At 42.5% G+C, this 23416-nt stretch overlaps 1 protein-coding gene across 1 annotated transcript in view; it reads right to left on the bottom strand.

The window, feature by feature from the left end:
* DYM (dymeclin) overlaps nt 1-23416 on the bottom strand; it is a gene marked incomplete at its 5' end in the record, with an annotated part of 425359 nt that overhangs the window by 166914 nt on the left and 235029 nt on the right. Inside the window, one exon of the mRNA XM_089664077.1 lies at nt 23042-23144. Within this exon, the coding sequence (XP_089520203.1) occupies nt 23042-23144 (103 nt within the window). The remainder of the gene's footprint in view (nt 1-23041; nt 23145-23416) is intronic.

Raw genomic sequence — 23416 nt, 5'->3', positions numbered from 1 at the left:
GGTCAATAAAGTGAGATCTCCCCTTCCCAGAGGTCATTCAAGTGAGATCTCCCCTTCCCAGAGGTCAATAAAGTGAGATCTCCCCTTCCCAGAGGTCTTCAACGCGAGATCTCCCCTTCCCAGAGGTCATTAAAGTGAGATCTCCCCTTCCCAAAGGTTTTAAATTATTATTATTATAATACAGGATTTATATAGCGCCAACGGTTTGCTCAGTGCTTTACATTATAGTGGGAGACAATACAGTAACAATACAGTTCAATACAAGAGGGTTAGGAGGGCCCTGATCCTTGGAGCTTACAATCTAGGAGGGAGGGGTTAGTGGTACAATAGGTAATAACTGTGGGGGATGGAGTGGTTGGAAGAGTAGAGGATTCCAGTATTAGCAGAGGGCGGGATAGGCTTCACTGAAGGTTTTCAGTGATCGCCTCAAAGTAAGTAGAGCAGGCGATAGTCTGATAGATTGGGGGAGGGAGTTCCAGAGGATGGGGGACGCCCTGGAGACGAGCATGGGAGGAGATAAGGGAGCTAGAGAGTAGGAGGTGTGAGATCTTCCCTTCCCAGGAGTCTTACTCCTTCATTACTTGTTCAGTTCATCCATAATCTGTCTTGTAGTGTTGAGGTTGTGTTCAATACCTGTTAGGAGCCCCACCCATTTGCAGTTGGTAGGTTCTCCCCATGCTTGTGTAGTTTTTGTTATGCACAGATCTGATTCTGTAGACCAGCAACTGACTCATAACTGTAATCCGTAACCCACAACTTTCTTGTGTCTATGACCTTATCTGTAGATTGTGAAATACTTACCTTCTTCCCTGGTCCAGCAATATTCACTGTGCAGCCCTGCTTGAAGCTACACAGCTGTGCTCAGACCAACCAGGTCCTCTTCTAAAGCTGCCCATACTAGCCTTAATTCTTCCTGGTTCAACCCGAAAACTGAGCAAAAGAAGATTTGTCGAACTGCCCATCCATGCTAACAGTACGGATGGAGGAATCTACACTGCTGGCTATTGCAATAATGCTGCCGAACAGTGACAGCGCTTGAAAAGATGCTGTCACTGTACAGATGATAATATTCCACCTGGCTCAGTCAATTTTTAAATGGACTAGTGCTGTCTATGGGCAGCTTTACGGAGCATAGATACTGAGGCCCATTTATTCGTACTCATAGTGGGTTGCAGACAGTTGAGTACATCTAACCTGTAGACATGAACAGGGCTTTGGCGTGCATGCGCAAAAGAAAAAAAAAAATCAGGACCCGGAGGGGTTTTCCAACTAAAAGCTGTGCTGTGTATCAAAGGTTGATCAGCCCTTTAAATGCATACAGAAAAAAACCAAGGTCCATTATAATACTACTTGTTATAATGGTTACAAGCTTCTCTTTTCTATCTAGAAGTTCTTGAATATGCAAAGTTCTTAGCTCTCAGCTGAATGTGTGACTCATATAGAAGAGCAGATATTGGAGCAGTTATTCCTGTACATTATTCCAGTAGTCAGCACACTGAAGAGTGTAAGGGCTGCATTGCTCTGCCTACAGACGACACTTCTGCCCCCTAGTGCAAACTAAAGGGAACTGCCATAAACACACACTGGATGGTACATAAAGGCTGCAGAACACATACAGACTAAACTATACTTTAAGCAGGTTTATAAATACTGCTTATATAATTATAAATATATAATCCAGGTGCTGGTTAGACCGTTGTGCCATTACATGAAATTGTTCACCATGTCATTGTTCGACTACTGCAACTCCCTCCTCACTGGCCTGCCTCGCCGCTGGCTATCCCCGCTTCAGTCCATCCTGAATACGGCTGCCAGACTCATTCACCTTTCCAACCGCTCCATTTCCGCCACCCCCCTCTGCCAATCCCTCCACTGGCTTCCGATTGCGCAACGGATCAAATTTAAAATCCTAACACTGACGTACAAAGCTGTCCACCATACTGCCCCGAACTACATCACTGACCTAATATCCAAGTACCGCCCAACACGCACTCTCCTCTCCTCACAAGACCTCCTTCTCTCTAGTTCCCTGGTCTCCTCCTCCCATGCCCGCCTCCAGGACGTCTCCAGGGTGTCACCCATCCTCTGGAACTCCCTTCCCCAACCCATCAGATTATCACCTACTCTCCTCTCCTTTAGGCGCACCCTGAAAACCCATCTCTTCAGGGAAGCCTACCCCACCCCCTGCTAACCTGCCGACCTCCTCCACTCTTCCTACCACTCCATCCCCCACAGCTATCTCCTCCTGTACCACTATCCCATCCCTTCTAGATTGTAAGCTCGAAAGAGCAGGGCCCTCGATCCCCTCATGTATCACATTGTATTGGTATTGTTCTGTCACATGTTCTGTCCCCCTTTGTAATGTACAGCGCTGAGTGAACTATTGGCGCTTTATAAATACTGTATAATAATAATAATAATAATGTCATTCAGTCCCGTAGGACATACCTAGAGCACCACAAACTCTTCCACAACCTAAGCTCCTTACACCCTTCACAATCAGAGCAGGATAACCTTAAAGGATAAGTGTACTTCAGATACTAAGCCTACCAACACCCTCCCACGACCTCTGCGGGAACAAGTGGTATGAGTGAAAAGCTCAGGAACTTTGAAATTCAAACTTTTTTATTTTTAACTTGAGTCACTCAGTTCTGTGTTTCAGAGTTCACTATTGAGGTCTGTGATCAACATGTTTTGTTTAATAGAAGGCCTAATGAAAGTCTTAGGCCACTTCCTCACCCACTATCGGATCAGATCCATCTCTCAGTTTTTTTAGGTAGACCTATGGACAGCCGGGTGTCAACAGACTTGTGCCCGCTTACACCCGCCTATCTCCAGGTCCGATCCAGTCCACTAAAAAACCACAAAAAACCAGAAGGATATCCGTACTCTTCTGTTTAGGCAGATCGAATTGGAGGGTAGTCGGGTGAAAACGGACTGCAGAGTCTTTTTACTCCCAGCCACTCAAAGAAGAACAGGCTCTGTTCATGTCAGCTCTACAGAAACTCCGATACGTCATCCGCCTGGTCTGCTCCGATCAGCAGGGATCTCTGAGCTGATCTCCTGCTGATCCGAACTGAATCTGCTCTGTGTTAGGGGGTATATGAAAAGGAGAATTTTTACCTGCTGGCTTAAAAGAATGCCAAATATTAATATGCAATACTTACCTAAGAATTTCTTTTTTTTTTTATCCACGATAAATGACAAAAGTAAAATTTTTAACAAAACCTCTATACAATCCCTTTGGTGCTTCTGTTGCAATGAATTCATTGAAAGGATAAGTTCACCTTTTGCTAAATAATAAATGCACAATTTTTTGCAGGTAAAAAAAAAATGTGCATTAATTATTTTTGGTTGCAGAAACCTGTAAAGCATTGCACCAGAGATCTGCAGATCACTGGTGCCATGCCGGTCCCCTGCAGACCTGTCAGTATATCTGCTTGACTGTACGAGATGTACTGACAGGAAAAATCAATGAACCACCACGGCACTCCACAGCACTGTGATAGTGCATGAAGAACTACAAGCCAACCGCCACTAAGGCAGTCGGGACTTGCAGTTCATTCATTCACAGAACAATGTGAATGATTGCCGTGGCTGTGTGGGTGGAGCATCGCATGGCCGCACTGTTTTTAAAAAGTGACAGCTAGTACGGGGAATTTATCCCTATACTTCTGTCACAGGGAGGGAGGGGGATTGGGCAGCGGCTGCAGCATTGGGAACATTACATGTTCCACTCTAAAACCGGGTGGAACATGTAACATGTTTCCAAAGGTAAACTTATCCTTTAAAGCGACTCAATCAAAAAAAAAAAAAAAAAGTAGTTCTGAAAAACAAGAGGGAATATACTTACCTTTTAGGTGGCCTGTGTCTTGAAATGCGACAGCTTCACTGTCCTCCAGATCCTTCAGGTAATAGGGTCAGTTCACACTACATGCATTTCAGTTGCTTTTTTTCTGCATCCAAAACACACAGAGAGTATGTTAAATGACTGTCGATGTCATAGTTCACATCAGTGCTTACAGTTCCAGTGTGTTCCGGATGCAGAAAAGAAAAAAAAAAAAAACAACGGGCTGCATTTTTCCTGCACAGAACTGTACTGGAACGCAGTGAAACGCATCAAAAATGCACCGAAACATACCAAAACACACATGTCCCTATTTAAATTGAAGTAAAAGAGGGGAAAAAATTAACGAACACATTGAAAAGAAACAGAATTCGTCAAAAACGCACCATAAAGTGCATGCAGAAACACATCCAGAACGCATCTGGACTGCGTTTATATAGTGTGAACTGGCCCTTAGAGACATAGAAATGTGACAGCAGAAAAAAGACCAACTGGTCCATTGAGCCCGTTTTTTGTTTTAATATATATGTTTTTTTTTTTTTTTTCATGAAGTTTTTTGTCGAAGTTTAGATCTAGGTTTGTCTCATACACACACTTACGGGTGTGTTGAGCACGTGGTCACCCTGCTGCACACCGATTCCCCCTGCAGGCTTGTATGTGTTGTGATCAACGAGTCGGTGAGAAAAACTGCAATATTTGGCGAGAAGAGCAGGTATTCACATACCTGAAAATATGAAATACCAGCAAGGACTGGAGAGCAGTGAAGCAGAGGTGTTTCAGTATAATGCCTCTTCTTTTACAGGGCTGCTGCCATTTTATAAATAATAATCATCTTTATTTTATATAGCGCCTTTAAAAAAGGTAGCTTCTCAAAGCGCATTTACAAATTTACAATTTTTACTTTTCAATTTCCTCTATTCTCTGACTACTAGGATTGTAAAGTGACCTTGTGGCTACAGGGTTACTTTATAGAAGCTATCAGATCAAGTTACTAGATGGGCTCATTATACATTTGTACAAAAATGCAATTAAAAAAAAATAAAAAAATTATTGAACTTTTTTTTTCTTCCAAAACTATAATTACCCTTCCCCGAAAATAGAATTTTAGAACAGACAGTTTTGTGCAGTCAGAAAAATTACAGAAGAGAAAAGACAGTACAATAGTGTGCGGAGCTTAGACGTGGCTTTCCAGGGATGAGGGGCAGACGTATTCCCAGGAAAGTGAAACCTGAAACTCCATAGGGTTTGCTTTGATGGTGAGCACTGATTGGGCCCAGTGTGGGAACGCAGCATGTAAACTGTACGCATGCTATGTTCCCTTTCAACTCTGATCGCTGCTAGAGCAATGCGGGTTCGGGACGGACAATACCGAGAGTTCCTACTCAGCACAGATAATAGGTCTGCGCTCTTTTTTCACATGTACAACCTCTGCTCAGTAGGAAACGCACAAATATTTAGTCATTATTTGACAATTATTAAAGGAACGTTGCATTTTTTTCTTGGATAAACACATAAATCATATGATGTAAATATTGGTATCTATATACAGTTGCAAGAAAAAGTATGTGAACCCCTTGGGATTACGTGGAGTTTTGCATGAATTGGGCATAAAATGTGCTCTGAACGTCATCTAAGTCACAACAATAGAAGAACACAGTCTGCTGAACATAATACTACACAAACATTAGATGTTGCCATGGTTTAATTGCACATAACATGTAAACATTCACAGTGCAGGGAGGAAAAAGTATGTGAACCTTTGGACTTAATAACTGGTTGACCCTCCTTTGGCAGTAATAACCTCAACCAAACGTTTCCTGTAGTTGCAGATCAGACCTGCACAACGTTCTGGAGTAATTTTGGACCACTCCTCTTCACAAAACTGTTTCAGTGTAGCAATATTCTTGGGATGTCTGGTGTGAATCGCTCTCCTAAGGTCATGCCACAGCATTTCAATCGGGTTGAGGTCAGGACTCTGACTGGGCCACTCCAGAAGGCGTGTTCTGTGCTGTTGCAGCCATTGTTTTGTTGAATTACTTGTATGCTTTGGGTCATTGTCCTGTTGCATCACCCATCCTCTGCGGAGCTTCAGTTGGCAGACAGATGGTCGTACGTTTTCCTGCAAAATGTCTTGATAAACTCTGGAATTCATTTTCCCATCAATGACAACAATCCATCCAGGCCCTGAGGCAGCAAAGCAGCCCCAAACCATGATGCTCCCTCCGCCATGTTTTACAGTGGGGATGAGGTTTTGATGTTGGTGTGCTGTGCCTTTTTTTCTCCACACATAGTGTTGTGTTCCCAAACAACTCAATCTTGGTTTCATCTGTCCACAGTATATTTTGCCAGTAGTGCTGTGGAACATCCAGGTGCTCTTTTGCAAACTTCAAACGTGCTGCAATATTCTTTTTGGACAGCAATGGCTTCCTACGTGGTGTCCTCCCATGTACTCCATTCTTGTTTAATGTTTTCCTTATTGTAGATGTGTCAACAAAAAGGTTAGCATGTGCCAGAGATTTCTGTAGGTCTTTAGCTGACACTCTGGGATTCTTCTTTACCTCATGCAGCATTCTGCGCTGTGCTCTTGCAGTCATTTTTACAGGACGACCACACCTAGGGAGAGTAGCAACAGTGCTAAACTTTCTCCGTTTGTAGACAGTCTGTCTTACCGTGGACACATGAACATCAAGGCTTTTGGAGATACTTTTGTAACCCTTTCCAGCTTCATGCAAGTCAACAATTCTTAATTGTAGGTCTTCTGAGAGCTCTTTTCTGCGAGGCATGGTTCACAACAGACAGTGCTTCTTGAAACCAGTAAACCCAAAACAGGTGTGTGTTTTTTTAAGGGCAGGACAGCTGTCAGCAACATATCCAATATCATCACACTGATTGGAGTCAAGGTTGACTCACTCCTCGCTCCAATTAGCTCTGGGAGAAGTCATTAAGCTAGGGCCTCACATACTTTTTCCTCCCTGCACTGTGAATGTTTACATGTTATGTGCAATTAAAACCATGGCAACATCTAATGTTTGTGTAGTATTATGTTCAGCAGACTGTGTTTTTCTATTGTTGTGACTTAGATGACGTTCAGAGCACATTTTATGTATAATTCATGCAAAACTCCACGTAATCCCAAGGGGTTCACATACTTTTTCTTGCAACTGTATATTGATCTTAAACATTGTTTTTAAATGAAATTTGTGGATGAAGGGAACCATATTAGCTCATTACATATTCACAGCGACATAATAGTTGAACTTTGTGGTTTCTGCTCACAATGCAAGTTTGAAAAACAAAACATTCCCTTTGTGGCTGTTATCTCAAGAGTTGGCAAAAAGGCAAGCCATAGATTATGCAATTTTCCTCAACCTGTGGTTGAAGGAAAGAAAATTACTTGGATTCCCCTATCAAAACAGTCAATGATGATGGGGGAATCCCTTCAGCTCGGCTATTGTATTCTGACAATGGGAGGTTTCCCTACCATCAGAATACAATAATCACTGATGGTGGCTTTAGCTGCTGGCAGTAATCGCAAGAAAAAAAACCCAACAGGCTGGTTGTACTGAACTCAATAGATAGATCAATAGCAGTACAACTAGCCAGCCCATAATGTAGATGAAACCAAATTCAGCCAGTCCCTACTGAACTGCCTGAATTTCGATCCGTCAATGGCTGGCTTAGGGGCTTGTTTGTACTGGTGGTTGAGTGGTGTAACCCAAAAGTTAAGCCAAGTTTTTACTGCACCAAAACTGTCCCCCCTTTAGCTGCAGAGGCAGCGACCAGGTGTGTATGGGCAGCACAGTGGCTAAATGGTTAGCATTTCCGCCTGGCAATACTGGGGTCATTGGTTAGAATCCCAACCACGGCACCACCTGCCTGGAGATTGCATGTTCTCCCTGTGCCTGCGTGGGTTTCCTCCGGGTACGCCGGTTTCCTCCCACACTCCAAAGACATGCTGGTAGGTGAAGTGGCTCCTGTCTAAATTGGCCCTAGTATGTGTATGTATGAATGTGAGTTAGGGACCTTAGATTGTACGCCCCTTGAGGGTTAGGGACTGATGTGAATGTACAATATATATGTAAAGCGTTGTGTAAATTGACGGCGCTATATAAGTACCTGAAATAAAATAATAGTGTATATTGCAGCACAAAGGTTACCTCCTGCGACTCAAATAAATGGGACTGTTCCGCAAGCACCCGACAATCACGTGAACAAGTGGGGGATTCAAAGGGTTAAAGCAGGCTGTGAGTAGCAGATACAACACCTCCTCACTACCTGTCATACGTCTCTCAGATAAGCGAGCAAAACACAGATCACTCTTCTGAGACCCAAACAAAGTGTGAAAGAGCCCTAAAGCCAGGTATGCACTAGTAGATTGGCAAACAAACGGTCATACGGAGATTTTCAGTACATCTGTCGGCTTGACTAATGTCTTTTGAAAGTAGTTCAAAATTTTTTTTTGGTTTTAACATTCGATTTTGGAATTAATTATTATTATACAGGATTTATATAGCGCCAACAGTTTGCTGAGCACTTTATAACGGGAGACAATACAGTTCAATACAAGAGGGATAGGAGGGCCTGATCCTTGGAGCTTACAATCTAGGAGAATAGACTATACTGAATGAAAACCACATTCACTGTTTGTTTCTTCAAGGAACGTTTCCCATCCTGCCCTTTTTGAATTTTCTCGTCACTGTGGTAAAAAATGAATGTCAATTTGTACAACACACCATATGCATTTCCTGCTAAACTATACTGTACTTTCCCTTTAAGGGTAACATAATTTGAAGGAGTTAAAGCTGAAGTGCAGCCAGCTATAAAAGACACAAATTCATGCAGTCATGTATTCATTATTGCATTTATAAATGTATTTTATTTAAAGCTAAACTCTTGGCAGAAAAACTTTTATTTAACTTTATTCCTCTGTAACTACAAAGAATATAAATCAACTTTATCTGCCCCAAATGGCTTTGCAAACCCAGAAATTAGAGCAGAGTTGTGGGAGGGACCCAGCAGTCCCCACCCACTACAGGCTGCATGCAGAAAACTACAGGAAGGGGCGGAGACAAGACCAGTCACCCTGCACAAGGAGAGAGCAGCAGTGACCAGTCTTTGTTAACCACTTTAAGTCCGGACACCTTCACCCCCTTCTTGCCCAGGCCAATTTTCAGTGCTATCACACTTTGAATGACAATTGCACGATCATGCAACACTATACCCATATGATTTTTTTTAGCATTTTTTGAGACATATAAAACTTTATTTTGTGGTATTTATTCACCACTGGGATTTTAATTTTTTTGCTATATAAAAATTTTGGAAAAAAAAGTGTTTTTCTTATAACATTTTGCAAATAAATATTTCTTCCTAAATCTTGGCCAAAATGTATTCAGCTAGCTTTTTAGTAAAAAAAATAATCCAAATTAGTTTATAACCAAAAATTATAATTTTTCCAATTTTTCTTTACTTTTTAACATACTGTCGTCCTAGCAGTACAGTGTCACCATAGTCACACTGTACTACTTGTGGGGGGTGATGAAGATTTTTTTTCTTTCCTTTTTTATACAGATTGCTTTTACACCCATAAAGGCTGTAAAAGCAATCATTTCTCTTTCTCTCTGGCTGCATTCTTGCAGCCTTTGAGAAATACTGTGAGAGCTGTGATTGGTCACAGGTTGTCACATGGTACAAGGCTGTTGTGAATAGCCTTGTACCATGTGAACTCTGATCATTCACAGATTTCACACGTAGTAAGCAATGATGTCAGGATGGGACATCTTGTTTACTATTGCTCATGTGATCACTGATTGGCCAATCAGTGATCACATGAATCCGGAACTTACACAGAGGTCCCGTACAGGTACGGACACAGCGGGCATCAGATCGCGGTGCTGCGCGCTCCCAGGCAGTGAATGCAGGTGACATTTAGAAACGCCAACACGCTTTGGCAGCACTCCCATCCAGCTGTTTATAGACATGGGCAGGATGGGAAGTAGTTAAAGGAAGCTCCTGCAGAGAGAACGGATCACACTGGATTACTGCACAGATCTGGAAATAAAACACAAAGCACACCAAGACTCAAGGAAAACTACACATGATTAATATATTAAGGCAATATTTACTTAATCCAGAGTTCAGCTTTAAAGTGGCTTTAAACCCTTAAAATTACCCAGTGAAGTGACTGGCCTCAAGTGATAAACAAAGAAGAAACAAATTCAACTACATAAGTTAAACCTGTTTATTTGCGAGTTTATCAAACTCAAGAATTTATACAACTTGTCTGAGCTTTCAGAAAGCAAGGGATGGGGAGCTGAAATTACACTCTTCAGAGCTCAGTGAGGAGAGCTGATTGGAAGGTAGGGACAACCCCCCCTTTTCACAGCACATAGGAACAGAGCTGGTGCTGTCAATCACAGGCTGTGTGCTGAAGCTCCCTCTCATCACCTTTTTTACCTCTTAGTTTTTGGAAAACTTGTCAGAAGTGACTCATGCTGATAGCAGAGAAAGGAAGCAGCAGACCAAAATGACACTGAGCGCTCTTAATTGAGATAAGTACACACTATAGAGCGGGGGTCAACAACCAGAAGATCACAATTTACCAGTAGATCGTGGCCAGATGACTGGTAGATCGTGGTCTGGGCTTGCTGATCCCCCATCCAAGAGCATCAGAGTGCAATGCTACTTGTAAAGTTGGAGCTGTAGTAGGGGGCAAGAGCTGCATAATCTGATGCCTCCTCTGTAGTGCCGGCTCCTGTCCCATGCGGAGTGATACCAACTGCACTCCACCTCTTATCCCGGCTAGCAGTCTTCAGAGTGAGGCCAGCAGCAGCAAAGAAGAGATCTTCAGGTCAGTGTGAAGCAATACACTGGGCATAATTGTATAGGACTGCTTTCACACTGTTGTGCTGCGGTTTACCCATACCACGGGTGCAGTGTACCTGCAGCTTTCTTGCAGGTTAGCTGCACTTAGCCATAGACTTATATTATATCCTGCAGGTTTGGTGCACTTTCTGAAATGGTGCGGAATGTGTACACCTTTGGCTGATGCCTCAGTAGACTTGGGGCGGTAAAACCCCGACGCAACAGTAGGATTTTACCACTCCCCTAAAGGTGCTGTTGCCGTATGCAACTAAGGGCTCATTTCCAAATGCAGCAGGCACTGCTGGTCCTCTGAAAAGCAATTCAAGTGTGTTTGACAGGTGGTGAGCAGGCGATATGTTGCCTCCTCCACGCCTAATTTAAACCCATCATTCCTGTGCAATGCACATGATTTTGACATTGTAGTACGGCAATTAGAGGTTTAAATCAGGTGTGCGACACTGTGCCCGGTGATCTTTGACTTCTCCCATGTTGTTCAGGTAGATCTCCACCTCTTTAGGGTTGCCTGCCCCTGCTATAGAGGGATATGCGTTGTTAGAGGTTCACAACCACTTTAAAGGCAAGCAATGTAAGCACCTGAATTTGATCTGGTATCAGCCTTGTGTAACCCCCATAAAGCAGAGCTCAGACTAGGAGAGGGAGAATGCCATCTAGTCTCAGATTTGATATCACTATTGTACTGCTCACTAGTCTCCTTTCTGGATTCTCAGCCATAAGAAAAGCCCCATGTCTACCAAATGGCTCCACCCAGAGACACAGTGCAGAAAAAGGCATGATATGTCACTAACAGAGAAAGATTAACCACTTCATTCACTTTAAAGCTCATCCCTGGGCAAATATTAAGTGTCCCCTAACCAATCCTGCGCATTTTTTTTTTCTTTATATCTTCTGAAGAGAGATATACTCACCTAAGTCCCCCATCTTGGTCCCTTGTTGGACCACTTTTCAAGTGCAGAGACTGCTAATCCAGGGCTTATGTGCTCAAGAGATGCAATGGGAAGTGAGAGAAACCTTTCCCCCTTAGAAAGCGGTCACTGGAAGAGGTGTCCCCATTTGAAGATTCCTCCTCATCTCTTGTTCTAGAGACAACTCTAAAATTATTATTATACAGTATTTATAAAGCGCCAATAGTTTGCTCAGCGCTGTACATTACAGAGGGGGACAGAACATGTGACAGAACAATACCAATACAATGCAGAACATGAGGGGATCGAGGGCCCTGCTCTTTCGAGCTTACAATCTAGGAGGGAGGGGATGGTGGTACAGGAGGAGATAGCTGTGGGGGATGCAGTGGTAGGAAGAGTGGAGGAGGTCGGCAGGTTAGCAGGGGGTGGGGTAGGCTTCCCTGAAGAGATGGGTTTTCAGGGTGCGCCTAAAGGAGAGGAGAGTAGGTGATAATCTGATGGGTTGGGGAAGGGAGTTCCAGAGGATGGGTGACACCCTGGAGAAGTCCTAGAGGTGGGCATGGGAGGAGGAGACCCGGGAACTAGAGAGAAGGAGGTCTTGTGAGGAGCGGAGTGTGCGTGTTGGGCGGTACTTGGATATTAGGTCAGTGATGTAGTTCGGGGCAGTATGGTGGACGGCTTTGTACGTCAGTGTTAGGATTTTGAATTTGATCCGTTGCGCAATCGGAAGCCAGTGGAGGGATTGGCAGAGGGGGGTGGCGGAGATGGAGCGGTTGGTGAGGTGGATGAGTCTGGCAGTCGTATTCAGGATGGACTGAAGCGGGGATAGCCAGCGGCGAGGCAGGCCAGTGAGGAGGGAGTTGCAGTAGTCGAGTCGTGATATGATGAGGGAGTGGATGAGCTGTTTAGTGGTTTCTGGGGTTAGGAACGTGCGGATTTTGGCGGAGGTGGAGTCTGCACGAGTTTGTTAAAGATGATGGATTTCCAGTTACGTAACTTGGTGACAATGCTCAGCAGGACAAATAGAGGGTGAATCTACTAAATGGAGGCACAGACCTTAAATAAAAACAAACAAAAACCTATAAGATAACAGGGGTTCTAATATTTCTCTACTCCACCAAAAACAAAAAAGAACTGCAACCAGAAGTTGGATGGGCCCAACTCCAGACACTTTGACACACATCAGGCTGTTTGTGAGAGGCAGCAACAAGCCTGCAGGAAGAGGATGTGTCTAGGAATTGCTTTCCTGCATTACAAACAGGTAAGCAAAAGTGGTTCTCAGATCACCAGCTTAGTAACAAAACAGAGTTTGGCATGGAAGTGATCAGTTACAGACTATTCCCTGAATACATTTCAAAGCACCATTTTCAGTTTTGACAGGAGAGTGCATTTAATGGGGCACAAACATAAAACACAGCTGAACAGAATATAAAGAAGTGAAAAAAATACTGTTCCTGATTTGCAGATCTATGAAAAAGCATCCAATGCACATATGAAACCGCTAATAATTAAGAAAAACATAATAGCAAGAAATTCTCAAAGAGCTGATTCTAGGAAACACCAGAGAACTTCATAGACCTCAGATGTCCTGTGGCTGTACCACATTTGGTCCTTGCTAGAACTGTTTCCAGTCACCCCTGGAAGAGGCTTCTTGTACCTCATTAGGGAGCTTTCCGGCCTTCAACGCTAACTGTGATCCTTGTGAGAGCTGAACAGTTTTATGACCTGCCAAGCCCCACATTAGGATGACCTCTGACCTCCCTCTGTTTTTAGTCATTTGATCATTAGGGACAGCACTTAGCTAGCTTGTTAACATTACATTGGTTGTAGAACATGAGGCAAAAGTGGTCCTCTCCCAATACATGCAGAACCGCCTTTGTTAGAACAGAAAATACTTGAATATCATCACTTCCTCAGAACACATGGATAAGATGATGGACAAAGCTCAAATAATGGTCACATATTAGGCCATATATCCTATTTCCAGCAAGATGTAGAATATACAAGTTATTAGATGTAGGATTTTAAGGCCCAGTCAACTCAAAAGTTGTGTTTTAACTAAAAGTGGAGCAGCTTGCTTGGCGGGCCGAGGCAGGCTCTCGTTTCTTAATGCATCTTGGACCTTCCAATAGTGAGATCTTTCTACCACAATTCCCAACCTTATTGCTGTCCACCTGGGAATTTTGGAAGTTCCTGATGACCTTTGCATGTTCCAGCACCTCCTGATACATTCTCCATTAAATAAAATAAATAAAAAGATATCTGGGATAGTGGAAGCTTCAACAGGCACTGTGGAGGGTGAAGGCCCGGGATCAGTAGTGTCCCTAACAGACAGGAGAAACTGTTCAGTAGTTTAACCACTTCCAGTCCGGACACTTTTACCCCCTTCCTGTCCAGGCCAATTTTCAGCTTTCAGCGCTATCACACTTTGAATGACAATTGCGCGGTCATGCAACACTGTACCTATATGAATTTTTTTAGCATTTTTTTTTAGACAGATAAAGCTTTATTTTGGTGGTATTTATTCACCACTGGGATTTTTATTTTTTTTTTGCTATGTAAATGAAAAAGTCCCAAAATTTTGAAAAAAGTATTTTTCTTATAAAATTTTGCAAATAAATAGTATTTCATCATAAATTTTGCCCAAAATTTATTTAGTTATCTTTTTAGTTAAAAAAAATAAAAAAAGCCAAATTAGTTTATAACTAAAAATAATTTTTTTAACTTTTTTTTTACATTTTTATTTTTTCTTATAGTATTATTTTTTTTTTTTTTTTACATACTGTCACTCTAGCAGTACAGTGTCACCATGGTGACACTGTACTACTTGTGGGGGGTGATGAAGATTTTTTTTTTTTTTTTACACTGATTGCTTTTACACCCATAAAGACTGTAAAAGCAATCATTTCTCCTTCTCTCTGGCTGCATTCTTGCAGCCATTGAGAACTACTGTGTGAGCTGTGATTGGTCACAGCTTGTCACATGGTACAAGGCTATTGTGAATAGCCTTGTACCATGTGACCTCTGTGATCATTCACAGATTTCACACGTAGTAAGCAATGATGTTAGAAGTGACATCTTGCTTACTACTCTGCATTTGATCACTGATTGGCCAATCAGTAATCACATGATCGGGACCTCGCACAGAGGTCCCATACCACGATCGGTGTTCCAATGTGTCCGGGAGCGCGCACAAGCAGGGTGTGGGGAGGTCGTTTATAAATGGCCACCCGACCCTGCACTGCCACCGTCCAGCCGTTTATATACAACGGCTGGACAGGAGGTGGTTAACAGTCCAGAATCTACTAAAATTTGAGATACGAGCTTTGAGTGGACTGACCCTTTACAATGCACCAAGGCTGTTTCCTTTTGGCTCTTCTTAACCTAATGATTGCCTTACCCCCAAAATACTTCTACTGCAATTACTTAATACTCAAAGGTTCCAAAAACATTTCCATATTTTTTATTCAATTTTAAGTCTCTTTCATATACACCATCTTGTCATTTATGTTTAATGGCTCTTTAGATTGAATCTATTGTGTATTTGGAATGTGCATTCTGAGTCGTGTTAACATTTACCTGAAAGTCACCTTTAACAGGGCTTTCCCAATTCTACTGGTTTGCTGTTCCATATTGTGGTTATTATACTTCAAATACAAACTAACTTAGTTGGTATTCCTGAATAAAGACACAAGTCCATCCAGTTCAGGCTGAGAATGTGTGTTCATCTCACTACCATTTTCAGTATCTCTGTACATTGTGTTAGCTAAGAAACACATCTAGAAGTTTTTTGAATTTATCTACACTCCCTAGTGACACCACCAACTGTGAAAGGGAGTTCCACATCCTTACTACGTTAACAGTAAAGAACCTCTTCTGCAGTTTAAGATTGAGCCACTTCTTGTCCACTTGTCTTCTTTAGTGGCCTTAGGTTAAAGTGCTCCAGAAAAATAAGTCTGAAAAAATAAAACTAATGCAGCTACCACATCTGGGGTAGAGATATATTTTATGATCATCTTTCTGACCCCTCAATGTTACACGTTGGCAGTTGGATTTGCAGTTATCTGTCATCCCACATGATGTAAAATCCATCTGGGTGAACATGACATCATAGCAGTAGACTTTGTAATGGCTGAGGACAAAAGTAAACATTTTGGGGGACGCTCATCACTTGAGTCCAATGTTGCCTAGCAGTCACAAATCTGTAAAAGTGGTTTTGTGTGGTATCATTCTTTATCAATTATAAGCCTGGGGTGTATAAGATGCAAACCTGATCCATAAATTAGACAAAATACAAGAAGTTCAATAGGATCCCGATTCCTGGAGTAGATAATTATAGACCAGCAAAACTATGGTGGTTATTTGACCAGCAGAGAGCCGTGTTCACATTCCTGCCCCGCTTGTATCCCTGAAATATTTACAGCCTGTATGTTCAGTTGTGTTAACCTTTCCAACAAGAATGTTGCTGGATACAATATAACAGCTTTATTATTTCCCAGCAAGCAGCTAAAAGGGATAGGACTGGGATGTACTGGAAGCCGGATCTCGCTAGAAGAATGGGTGCTCACATCAGGTTGGGGGGTCAAGTACTGTACCTGAGTAAAACAGGTCAAATCCACATGAATACATTCAGTACTTGTATTCACCTACACAAAGCTCCACTGAAACAAATGCTGCAGGGTCAACAGACTAATGCCCCGTACACACGATAAGAAAATCATACAAAAAATTCTCCGCTTGTCACCGTGCTGGGAGCACAGAATGGTGTTTACATAAAGACGCATATATGTGGCCGATCGGCGTTAAAGGCCGCATATATGTGCCAGGTTGGTGGGAAGCAATTAAATATGGAACTATGACTGATGACAATTACTTTGGTCAGTCTCAAGTTATTTCAGAGAAAATTGTTGGTTTCTTCTTTTTTAAGGAAGGATAACAACACATTTGTCCACATGTGTAAATAAAACTATGAGGCCAATTCAGAGGCAGAACTTTGGTCTTTACATGCCCATACTGTTAGTTAAAAAACAAAAGCTGAATTCCAGGAAACCTGAAAATTTTCCCTTGAAGTGGGGCTCTGCCCGGGCAAAGAAAAGATCCATTTCTTATTTAGGTCCGGGGGCATGTAAAAGTAGATATACTTCCAGATTATCCCCCCTGAAGGCTCCTCTGCCATGGTAGACTGATCCCTGCAGCATCTTCTCCCCATGTTCCAGCAGTCTAAGGTACTCTAACATTATCAAGGCTGATGTAGGGTCCAAAGTCTGGCACTGGACATGAGGATGTTGAGGGGCAGTCCACCACCAAGGCGTGGGGGAGCTTCATCTACCAGACTCCCATCTGTCCTTTCAGCCCCAAATTCAATCACTGTCCAAATCTTGTAGACTTCACCTCCACAACATCTCCAAGAAACGACCGTTCCTAACCTCTGAAACCACTAAGCAACTTATTCCCTCCCTTGTTATATCACGCCTTGCCTATTGTAACTCCCTCCTCATTGGCCGACCTCATCGCAGGCTATCCCCCCTTCAGTCTATCATGAATGCTGCTGCCAGACTTATTCACCTTACTAACCGTTCTGTATCTTCCACCCCTCTCTGCCAATCCCTCCACTGGCTTCCCATTGCCCAAAGGATAAAATTCAAAACATTAACAATCACACATAAAAGCATTTATAATTCTGCCCCAAATTACATCACCAATCTTGTCTCCAAATATCACCCAAACCGTCAGCTCCTCCCAGGACCTCCAGCTCTCTAGCGCCCTTGTCTGCTCCTCCCATGCTAGTCTCCAAAGCCTCCCCCATCCTCTGGAATTCTCTACCCCAGTCTATTGCCTACTCTGTCCACTTTTAGTCGATATCAGAAAACCTCTGTCTTCAGGGAAGCTTATCCTGCCCTCAGCTAATAATGGAATCTTCTATTCCTTCTACCTGTCCATCCCCCACAGTTACTACCTTTTGTACCACCAGCCCCTCCCTCTTAGATTGTAAGCTCCAAGGAGCAGGGCCCTCCTATCCCTCTTGTATTGAACTGTATTGTTGCTGTATTGTCTCCCATTATATTGTAAAGCGTTGAGCAAACTGTTGGCGCCATAAATCCTGTATAATAATAATACCAGGGGAATGGAAGATCTGGTAAGTAAATGGCTTTCATCATCCATCCAAACTAAATAAGCAGTTAACCTTTGCAGTGTGGGTGCAGGCTCAATGCAAGGGGAAATTTACTGGTTTTTCAGAGGTCAGTTTTAAGAAATGAGAATAATAAATAGTATTATATAATACATAAAAATAATATAATAAATAGCCCCGACATGTTTTAGATGGTATCTAACTTTCTTTTTTGGGGAGCCTTCTGTGCACGTTCTTTTCTATCAGAAATCATGGAACTAATAACAGATAGGGAACAGAGGCACTGATATCACATTGGCAAACAGTTTTGGTTCTATAAAGTATCTCTTTTAATCAATTCAGAAAAAAGAACAGCTTACTACATATTGACACATTTCTTTAGGAAACTTTTTTCTTGGATTTGGGTGGTATGTGGACAGAGGGCAAAGATGATAAAAATAAAAAACTATTCAAGTTTCCACAAATTAACCTTTTTTTACTGCTGTAAATTATACTATGCATAACTAGCAGCTATAATCCAACCTGGTGGTTCCAGTTTTCATTTTGTTCTGCACACACAATGGCTTTTTAGTGAGTAGATTGCCCTCAGAAAAAAAAGTACTGGGATAGGATAGAGAAAAGTGAAGAAATAAAGGGCAAATAGGCATCATCTGGGGTCACCATCTACTACCTGGGCTAAAATATCAAGCTCAGTAACAGGGGCGGACTGACCATTTGGAAACTCGGGCATTGCCCGAGGGCCCAGGGTCAGTAGGGAGCCCCATGAGATGCCCCTGGTACCTTTTTCAAGGCTTTTTTGAGTTTGGGCAAGGACACAGGGGCCACATGATCCCCTATTGCCCGGGGGCCCCATGAGTTGTCAGTCCGCCCCTGCTCAGTAATGACTCGGTCATGCCAGGTCTGCCTGTGTAGTTCTTGGTTGTATTTACATATGTCCAACACAGATCAGCCCCTGCTGCAGCCTCTCAATTTGTAGACTTGCTAAAAAGGTAAGATGATGCAATCTGGTCATGGCGGAAGAGAGACTAAAGAAATTCTTCCACCTGCCTACAGCAAACTGATGACATCATATCAGCCTAGGCAAAGTCCCAGGAGCTCAAGGACAGCTTTTTAATGAAAGAAGGTGGAGCTTATCTAAAATATTATACTGTTGTTGTATACTGTGACATATTAGGAATTTATTCATGCAGACTTGAAAAGTTACTAACAGGTCCACTTTAATTTTGGTTTATGCTAACTGGTAATATTCTCTAAATGCCTTCACTGCCTAAAAATTAAAAAGCAAACCACTATTATTTTGGCAGACTGGCGAGCCAAGATTTTAATGCCTCGGCAGGAACACTGTAGACTGTCTATCTGTCTTTTTGGGTGTAATCTGATACGGGGAAAAGGAAACAAAAATAATAGACAGAAATCTTTGTAAAAATAGAAAAACGTTCTCTTTGTAATTCGGCTTTTTAATAACCCTCCTAATGGCCGAATTAAAGAGCCTTGAATAAAATCATTTCATCCCACATAAAACAAACATTGCCTCTTTTTTTTCCTTTTAACTGGGTTTTATAACGTTCTATCAGTTCCAGATGCTGCTGGGGGCTCAGGCCTTCTCTCTTATGAATTAGGAGCCGTGGAGACAGAATGAGAGGGACAGCTGCTTTTTATTTGACAGCTAAATTAACTAGAGAATCAAAGAGGAACTTAAAAAGCAGCCTTTATTTACTCCATTACAGGCGGCGTGTCACAAGGAAAGGAGAGAGAATGGACAGACAAGGCCTCGAAGTGGCTAGATAAAAAAAAAAAAAAAACACGGGGACACACAATGGCTACTATATGGCAAAACAAAAAAGAAATACATACATTTCATGAATTATGCACAAGAGCAATTTCTATTGTTCACAACTGTGAATCTCATTATAAAGGGGAGAATTCAAGTGAAACCTCAAACTTGATCCCCCACCACATACCTTGTTTACATCGGTCTTTATTCTGGTAATGGGACAACAGCGGTCCCTTTCCTCTGGTGGTGGGGAGATCCAGAATGTTACACAGGCCACCACTGTATATTGATCACGCAATGCTCTTTGCAATATTCTCGAGTTAATCCAGGCTACTGCAGAACAGAGAACTTAAGGTGCTGAGAAAACTTTATTTTCGATAAAGATCTTAGGTTCTGATCTGGGTCCTGAAGCCAAGAGGAATTGTAGAGCTTTGAGTGGGATATAGCCTCCATTACTAGGTCCACATCTTACCTGGTAGCCAAACCTCTGCATCAGTGCCATCTGTGCACAGGCATTTATATATCTGAGCTGACCAATGGCCAGGGCTCTCTCTTCCTCTGCTGTGACAGCCTGCTGCTGATTGCTGACAGAACACAAAGGTATAAGAGCTGCCCGTTAGCTTTGGGGAACCCATTAGGGTGCACAGGACTGTTCCTAGGTGTCTCTGGATGGTTTACGCTGCCAATACCAGCTGAGCATGCCCTCTTTACTACACATACATTTATTATTTCAGGTACTTATATAGCGCCGTCAATTTCCGCAGCGCTTTACATATATATATATTGTACATTCACATCAGTCCCTAACCCTCAAGGGGAGTACAATCTAAAGTCCCTAACTCACATTCATACATACACATACTAGGGACAATTTGGACAGGAATCAATTCACCTACCAGCATGTCTTTGGACATATACAGTATACACACACGCCTTCACAGTTTAACCTGATACTGTCACTAAGTAGCATATTCATATATCTCTGCATCCATAAACTTTCTGTCGGGGTACTCCTTTATCCCACTAACTCTTAGGCAGCCCATAGATGAGTCAATTTTTTTGTGCAACCAGTGAGCGGGTTGAAAAAAGAAAAAAAAAAAAGAACCAAATTCCCTCATCCACACACACTACGTGGAGGAATCCATCCCACTGAGCTATTGTATTCTGACAGTGGGGAGACTTCCGCTCTGTCAGAATACACTGATCAGCCTCACAGGCTATATTAACAGAGTGTGGAAAGGGCAGATGTACAAAAGTCAACCTGCAGATCAACTTCTGTACAACCTCCCTGCCCACACATGGATCGACATTCAGCCAGTCCCTACTGAACCAGCTGAATTTCTAACCATGAATGGCTGGCTTTAGGCTACTCACAAAGTCATACAACAGAAAAAAAGCAACATGCTCACTGGGAACCCACATGGAAGCTGGGGAAACCTGGTGACTAGGCCAATAGTGTCTCCAGTGTCGCTCATAGAACCAAGTATAAAATAGTATACAGTCAGCGACTGAGTAACATCCGGTTGTGGTTATATGTATTTAGAAGGTAAGTTTGGCATTGCCTACCTGTTTCGGCCGTTAGGCTTTAATCATAAATATAACCGCAACTGGATGTTACGGAGTCACCAGCTGTATTCTATTTTATATTTAGGCTAGCCATACACAGCTCAAATTTGGCTGATTCTTGCCACCATTCAAGCCCTGTCGGCACCATCCACTGTCACCCACATAGCGATTGCATTTAATCAGATGAAGTCACTGTTCGGGTATTATGACGGCCACTGGTGCTGTGGCTGTTTGAATACAACAGCCGGCAGTGCAGATTCCTCCATTCAGGCTGTTTAGCATGGATGGGGAAATCAAATGAGGGTTGGAATTACATAAACCAGTTTATGGACATTTGAATTCAATAACAAGGTCTCAGGTCTAAACAAAATGTTTCTACTTATCTAGCAGGCATTAACAATTATGTAGCAGTGTTAGGATCTGGTAAGGCTGCCAATATGCAAATGAACCACATCCACCACTGTAATCTATGACAAGCCGAGAACAGTCTCTCTCCTTCTTGGGTTTTCACATGCTTATGACATGGGTTGGGGAGCCCATGAAACCTAAGACAGTAACACTGACCCTAGAATGTGTCTAATGAATTGCAGAAGCGGGCTTTCATGTGCTTTGCACCGAGGAGAGGCTTCTGTCTAGCCACTTTGCCATAACAGCCAGATCGGTGGAGGGCTCCAGTGATGGTTGTCCTTCTGGAGCGTTGTCTCATCTCCACACAGGATCTCTGGAGCTCAGTCAGTGTGGTCATTGGGTTTTAGGTCACCTCTCTTACTGAAGCCCCCCCCCCCCGATTGCTCAGTTTAGCCAGGCGACCAGCTCTTGTTAGGAGTCCTGGTTTTGCCAAACATCCTCCATTTGAAAATTATGGAGGCCACTGTGCTCTTGGGAACCTTCAGTGCAGCAGAAACAGTTTTGTAGCCTTCCCCATCCTTGAAATAATCCTGACTTTGAGCTGTAGGCTGTTCCTTAGACCTCATGGCTTTTGCTCTGATACAGTATGCATTGTCAGCTGTGAGGCATTTTATATAGAGAGATGTGTGCCATTCCAAAATCATGTCTAATTTAATTTACTACAGGTGGACACCAATCAAGGTGTAGAAACATCTCAGCAACGATCAAAATGAATGAGTGGCACCTGAGCTGAATTTCAAGTGTTGTTGTAAAGGGTCTGAATACTGATGCCAATGTGATATTTCAGTGTTTTCATTTTAATAAATTCACAGACCTTTCTAAAATTCTGTTTTTGCTTTGTCATTATAGGGTACCGAGATTAATGAGAAAAAAGGAAATGAAACAACTGTAGTATCAGGCTATAACAAAACTGAAAAAAGTGAAGGGGGTCCTATGAATGTACTGTATGTGAATCGTGAACATATACTATGAAGTTGCTAAAGCAATATATACCCTATCCACACTGCAGCACTTCCCTGTGTGTTTCTCCTGGCAACTGGCTACCGCTCATCCTTCAACCCCTTTGTTGTGTGCCACCATGGTAGCTTGGGCCTACAGAACAATGCTGCAGAGATTGGCGCTCATATTACTATATAAGCACCGTTCTCTGTATCATTCAGGATTACCCACCAATACAGAAAAAGGGCAGAGGTGGTCATGTGACCCGGCCACAAGATGTCTGGAAAAAGGTATGTTTTTATAAGAAATGTACAGGGTAGAGGACAAGTGGAGACCTATCTTAATCAATAAATCAGACGAGGACACAGTCTGATCACAAATGTTCTCAGAGTGATAGTTACTTGTCACCCATGGCTCAGCTTTGTCACATCTGTTTATACAGTAAACCACATGCAAGACATGAAGTCATTTTCTGAGTCTCGAGGTTGGGTTTCTGGTCTCGTTCCGACAGACTGACAACCACGAGAGCGAGTGTTGATGACGAGCCCAAAGAAATGTTCTCACGCACCGGCTTTCAGTTTGATACTCACGTAGTCAGGAAGTGGGGAATCATCCGAGCCAAGCGGTCCTCGAAGAGACTGTGTGGCTTGCTCCAGGACTTTGTTGTGCTTTTTAGATAGCAACGAAAACAAACTAAAGAGAAGGAAAAGACAAAAAAAGTAATAAATACTGAGAGATGAAACTCAGATAGAGGTCTATATTCTTTCATGAGAGCCGGGTTTAATACAAGATCCCAGAATTACCACTGGCTACTGAAATATAATTCTGATAAGCGCTATAACGGGGTTAATGGACATGTAGGATTCTTCAATTATCCAGATTTATGGACCTGTTGGAAAATTATTTTCCATAGCTAACCATTTTCAAAAAAATTATATCTGTACAAATGATCACTGAACATAAAG

The sequence above is a fragment of the Staurois parvus genome, unplaced genomic scaffold, assembly GCF_062004578.1.
Source record: "Staurois parvus isolate SC_StPar_1 unplaced genomic scaffold, SC_StPar_1.0 ptg001830l, whole genome shotgun sequence".
Taxonomy (NCBI): Eukaryota; Metazoa; Chordata; class Amphibia; order Anura; family Ranidae; genus Staurois; species Staurois parvus.
Note: the sequence above shows the minus strand (reverse complement) of the source record. Positions and strands in the feature narration are given on the sequence as shown.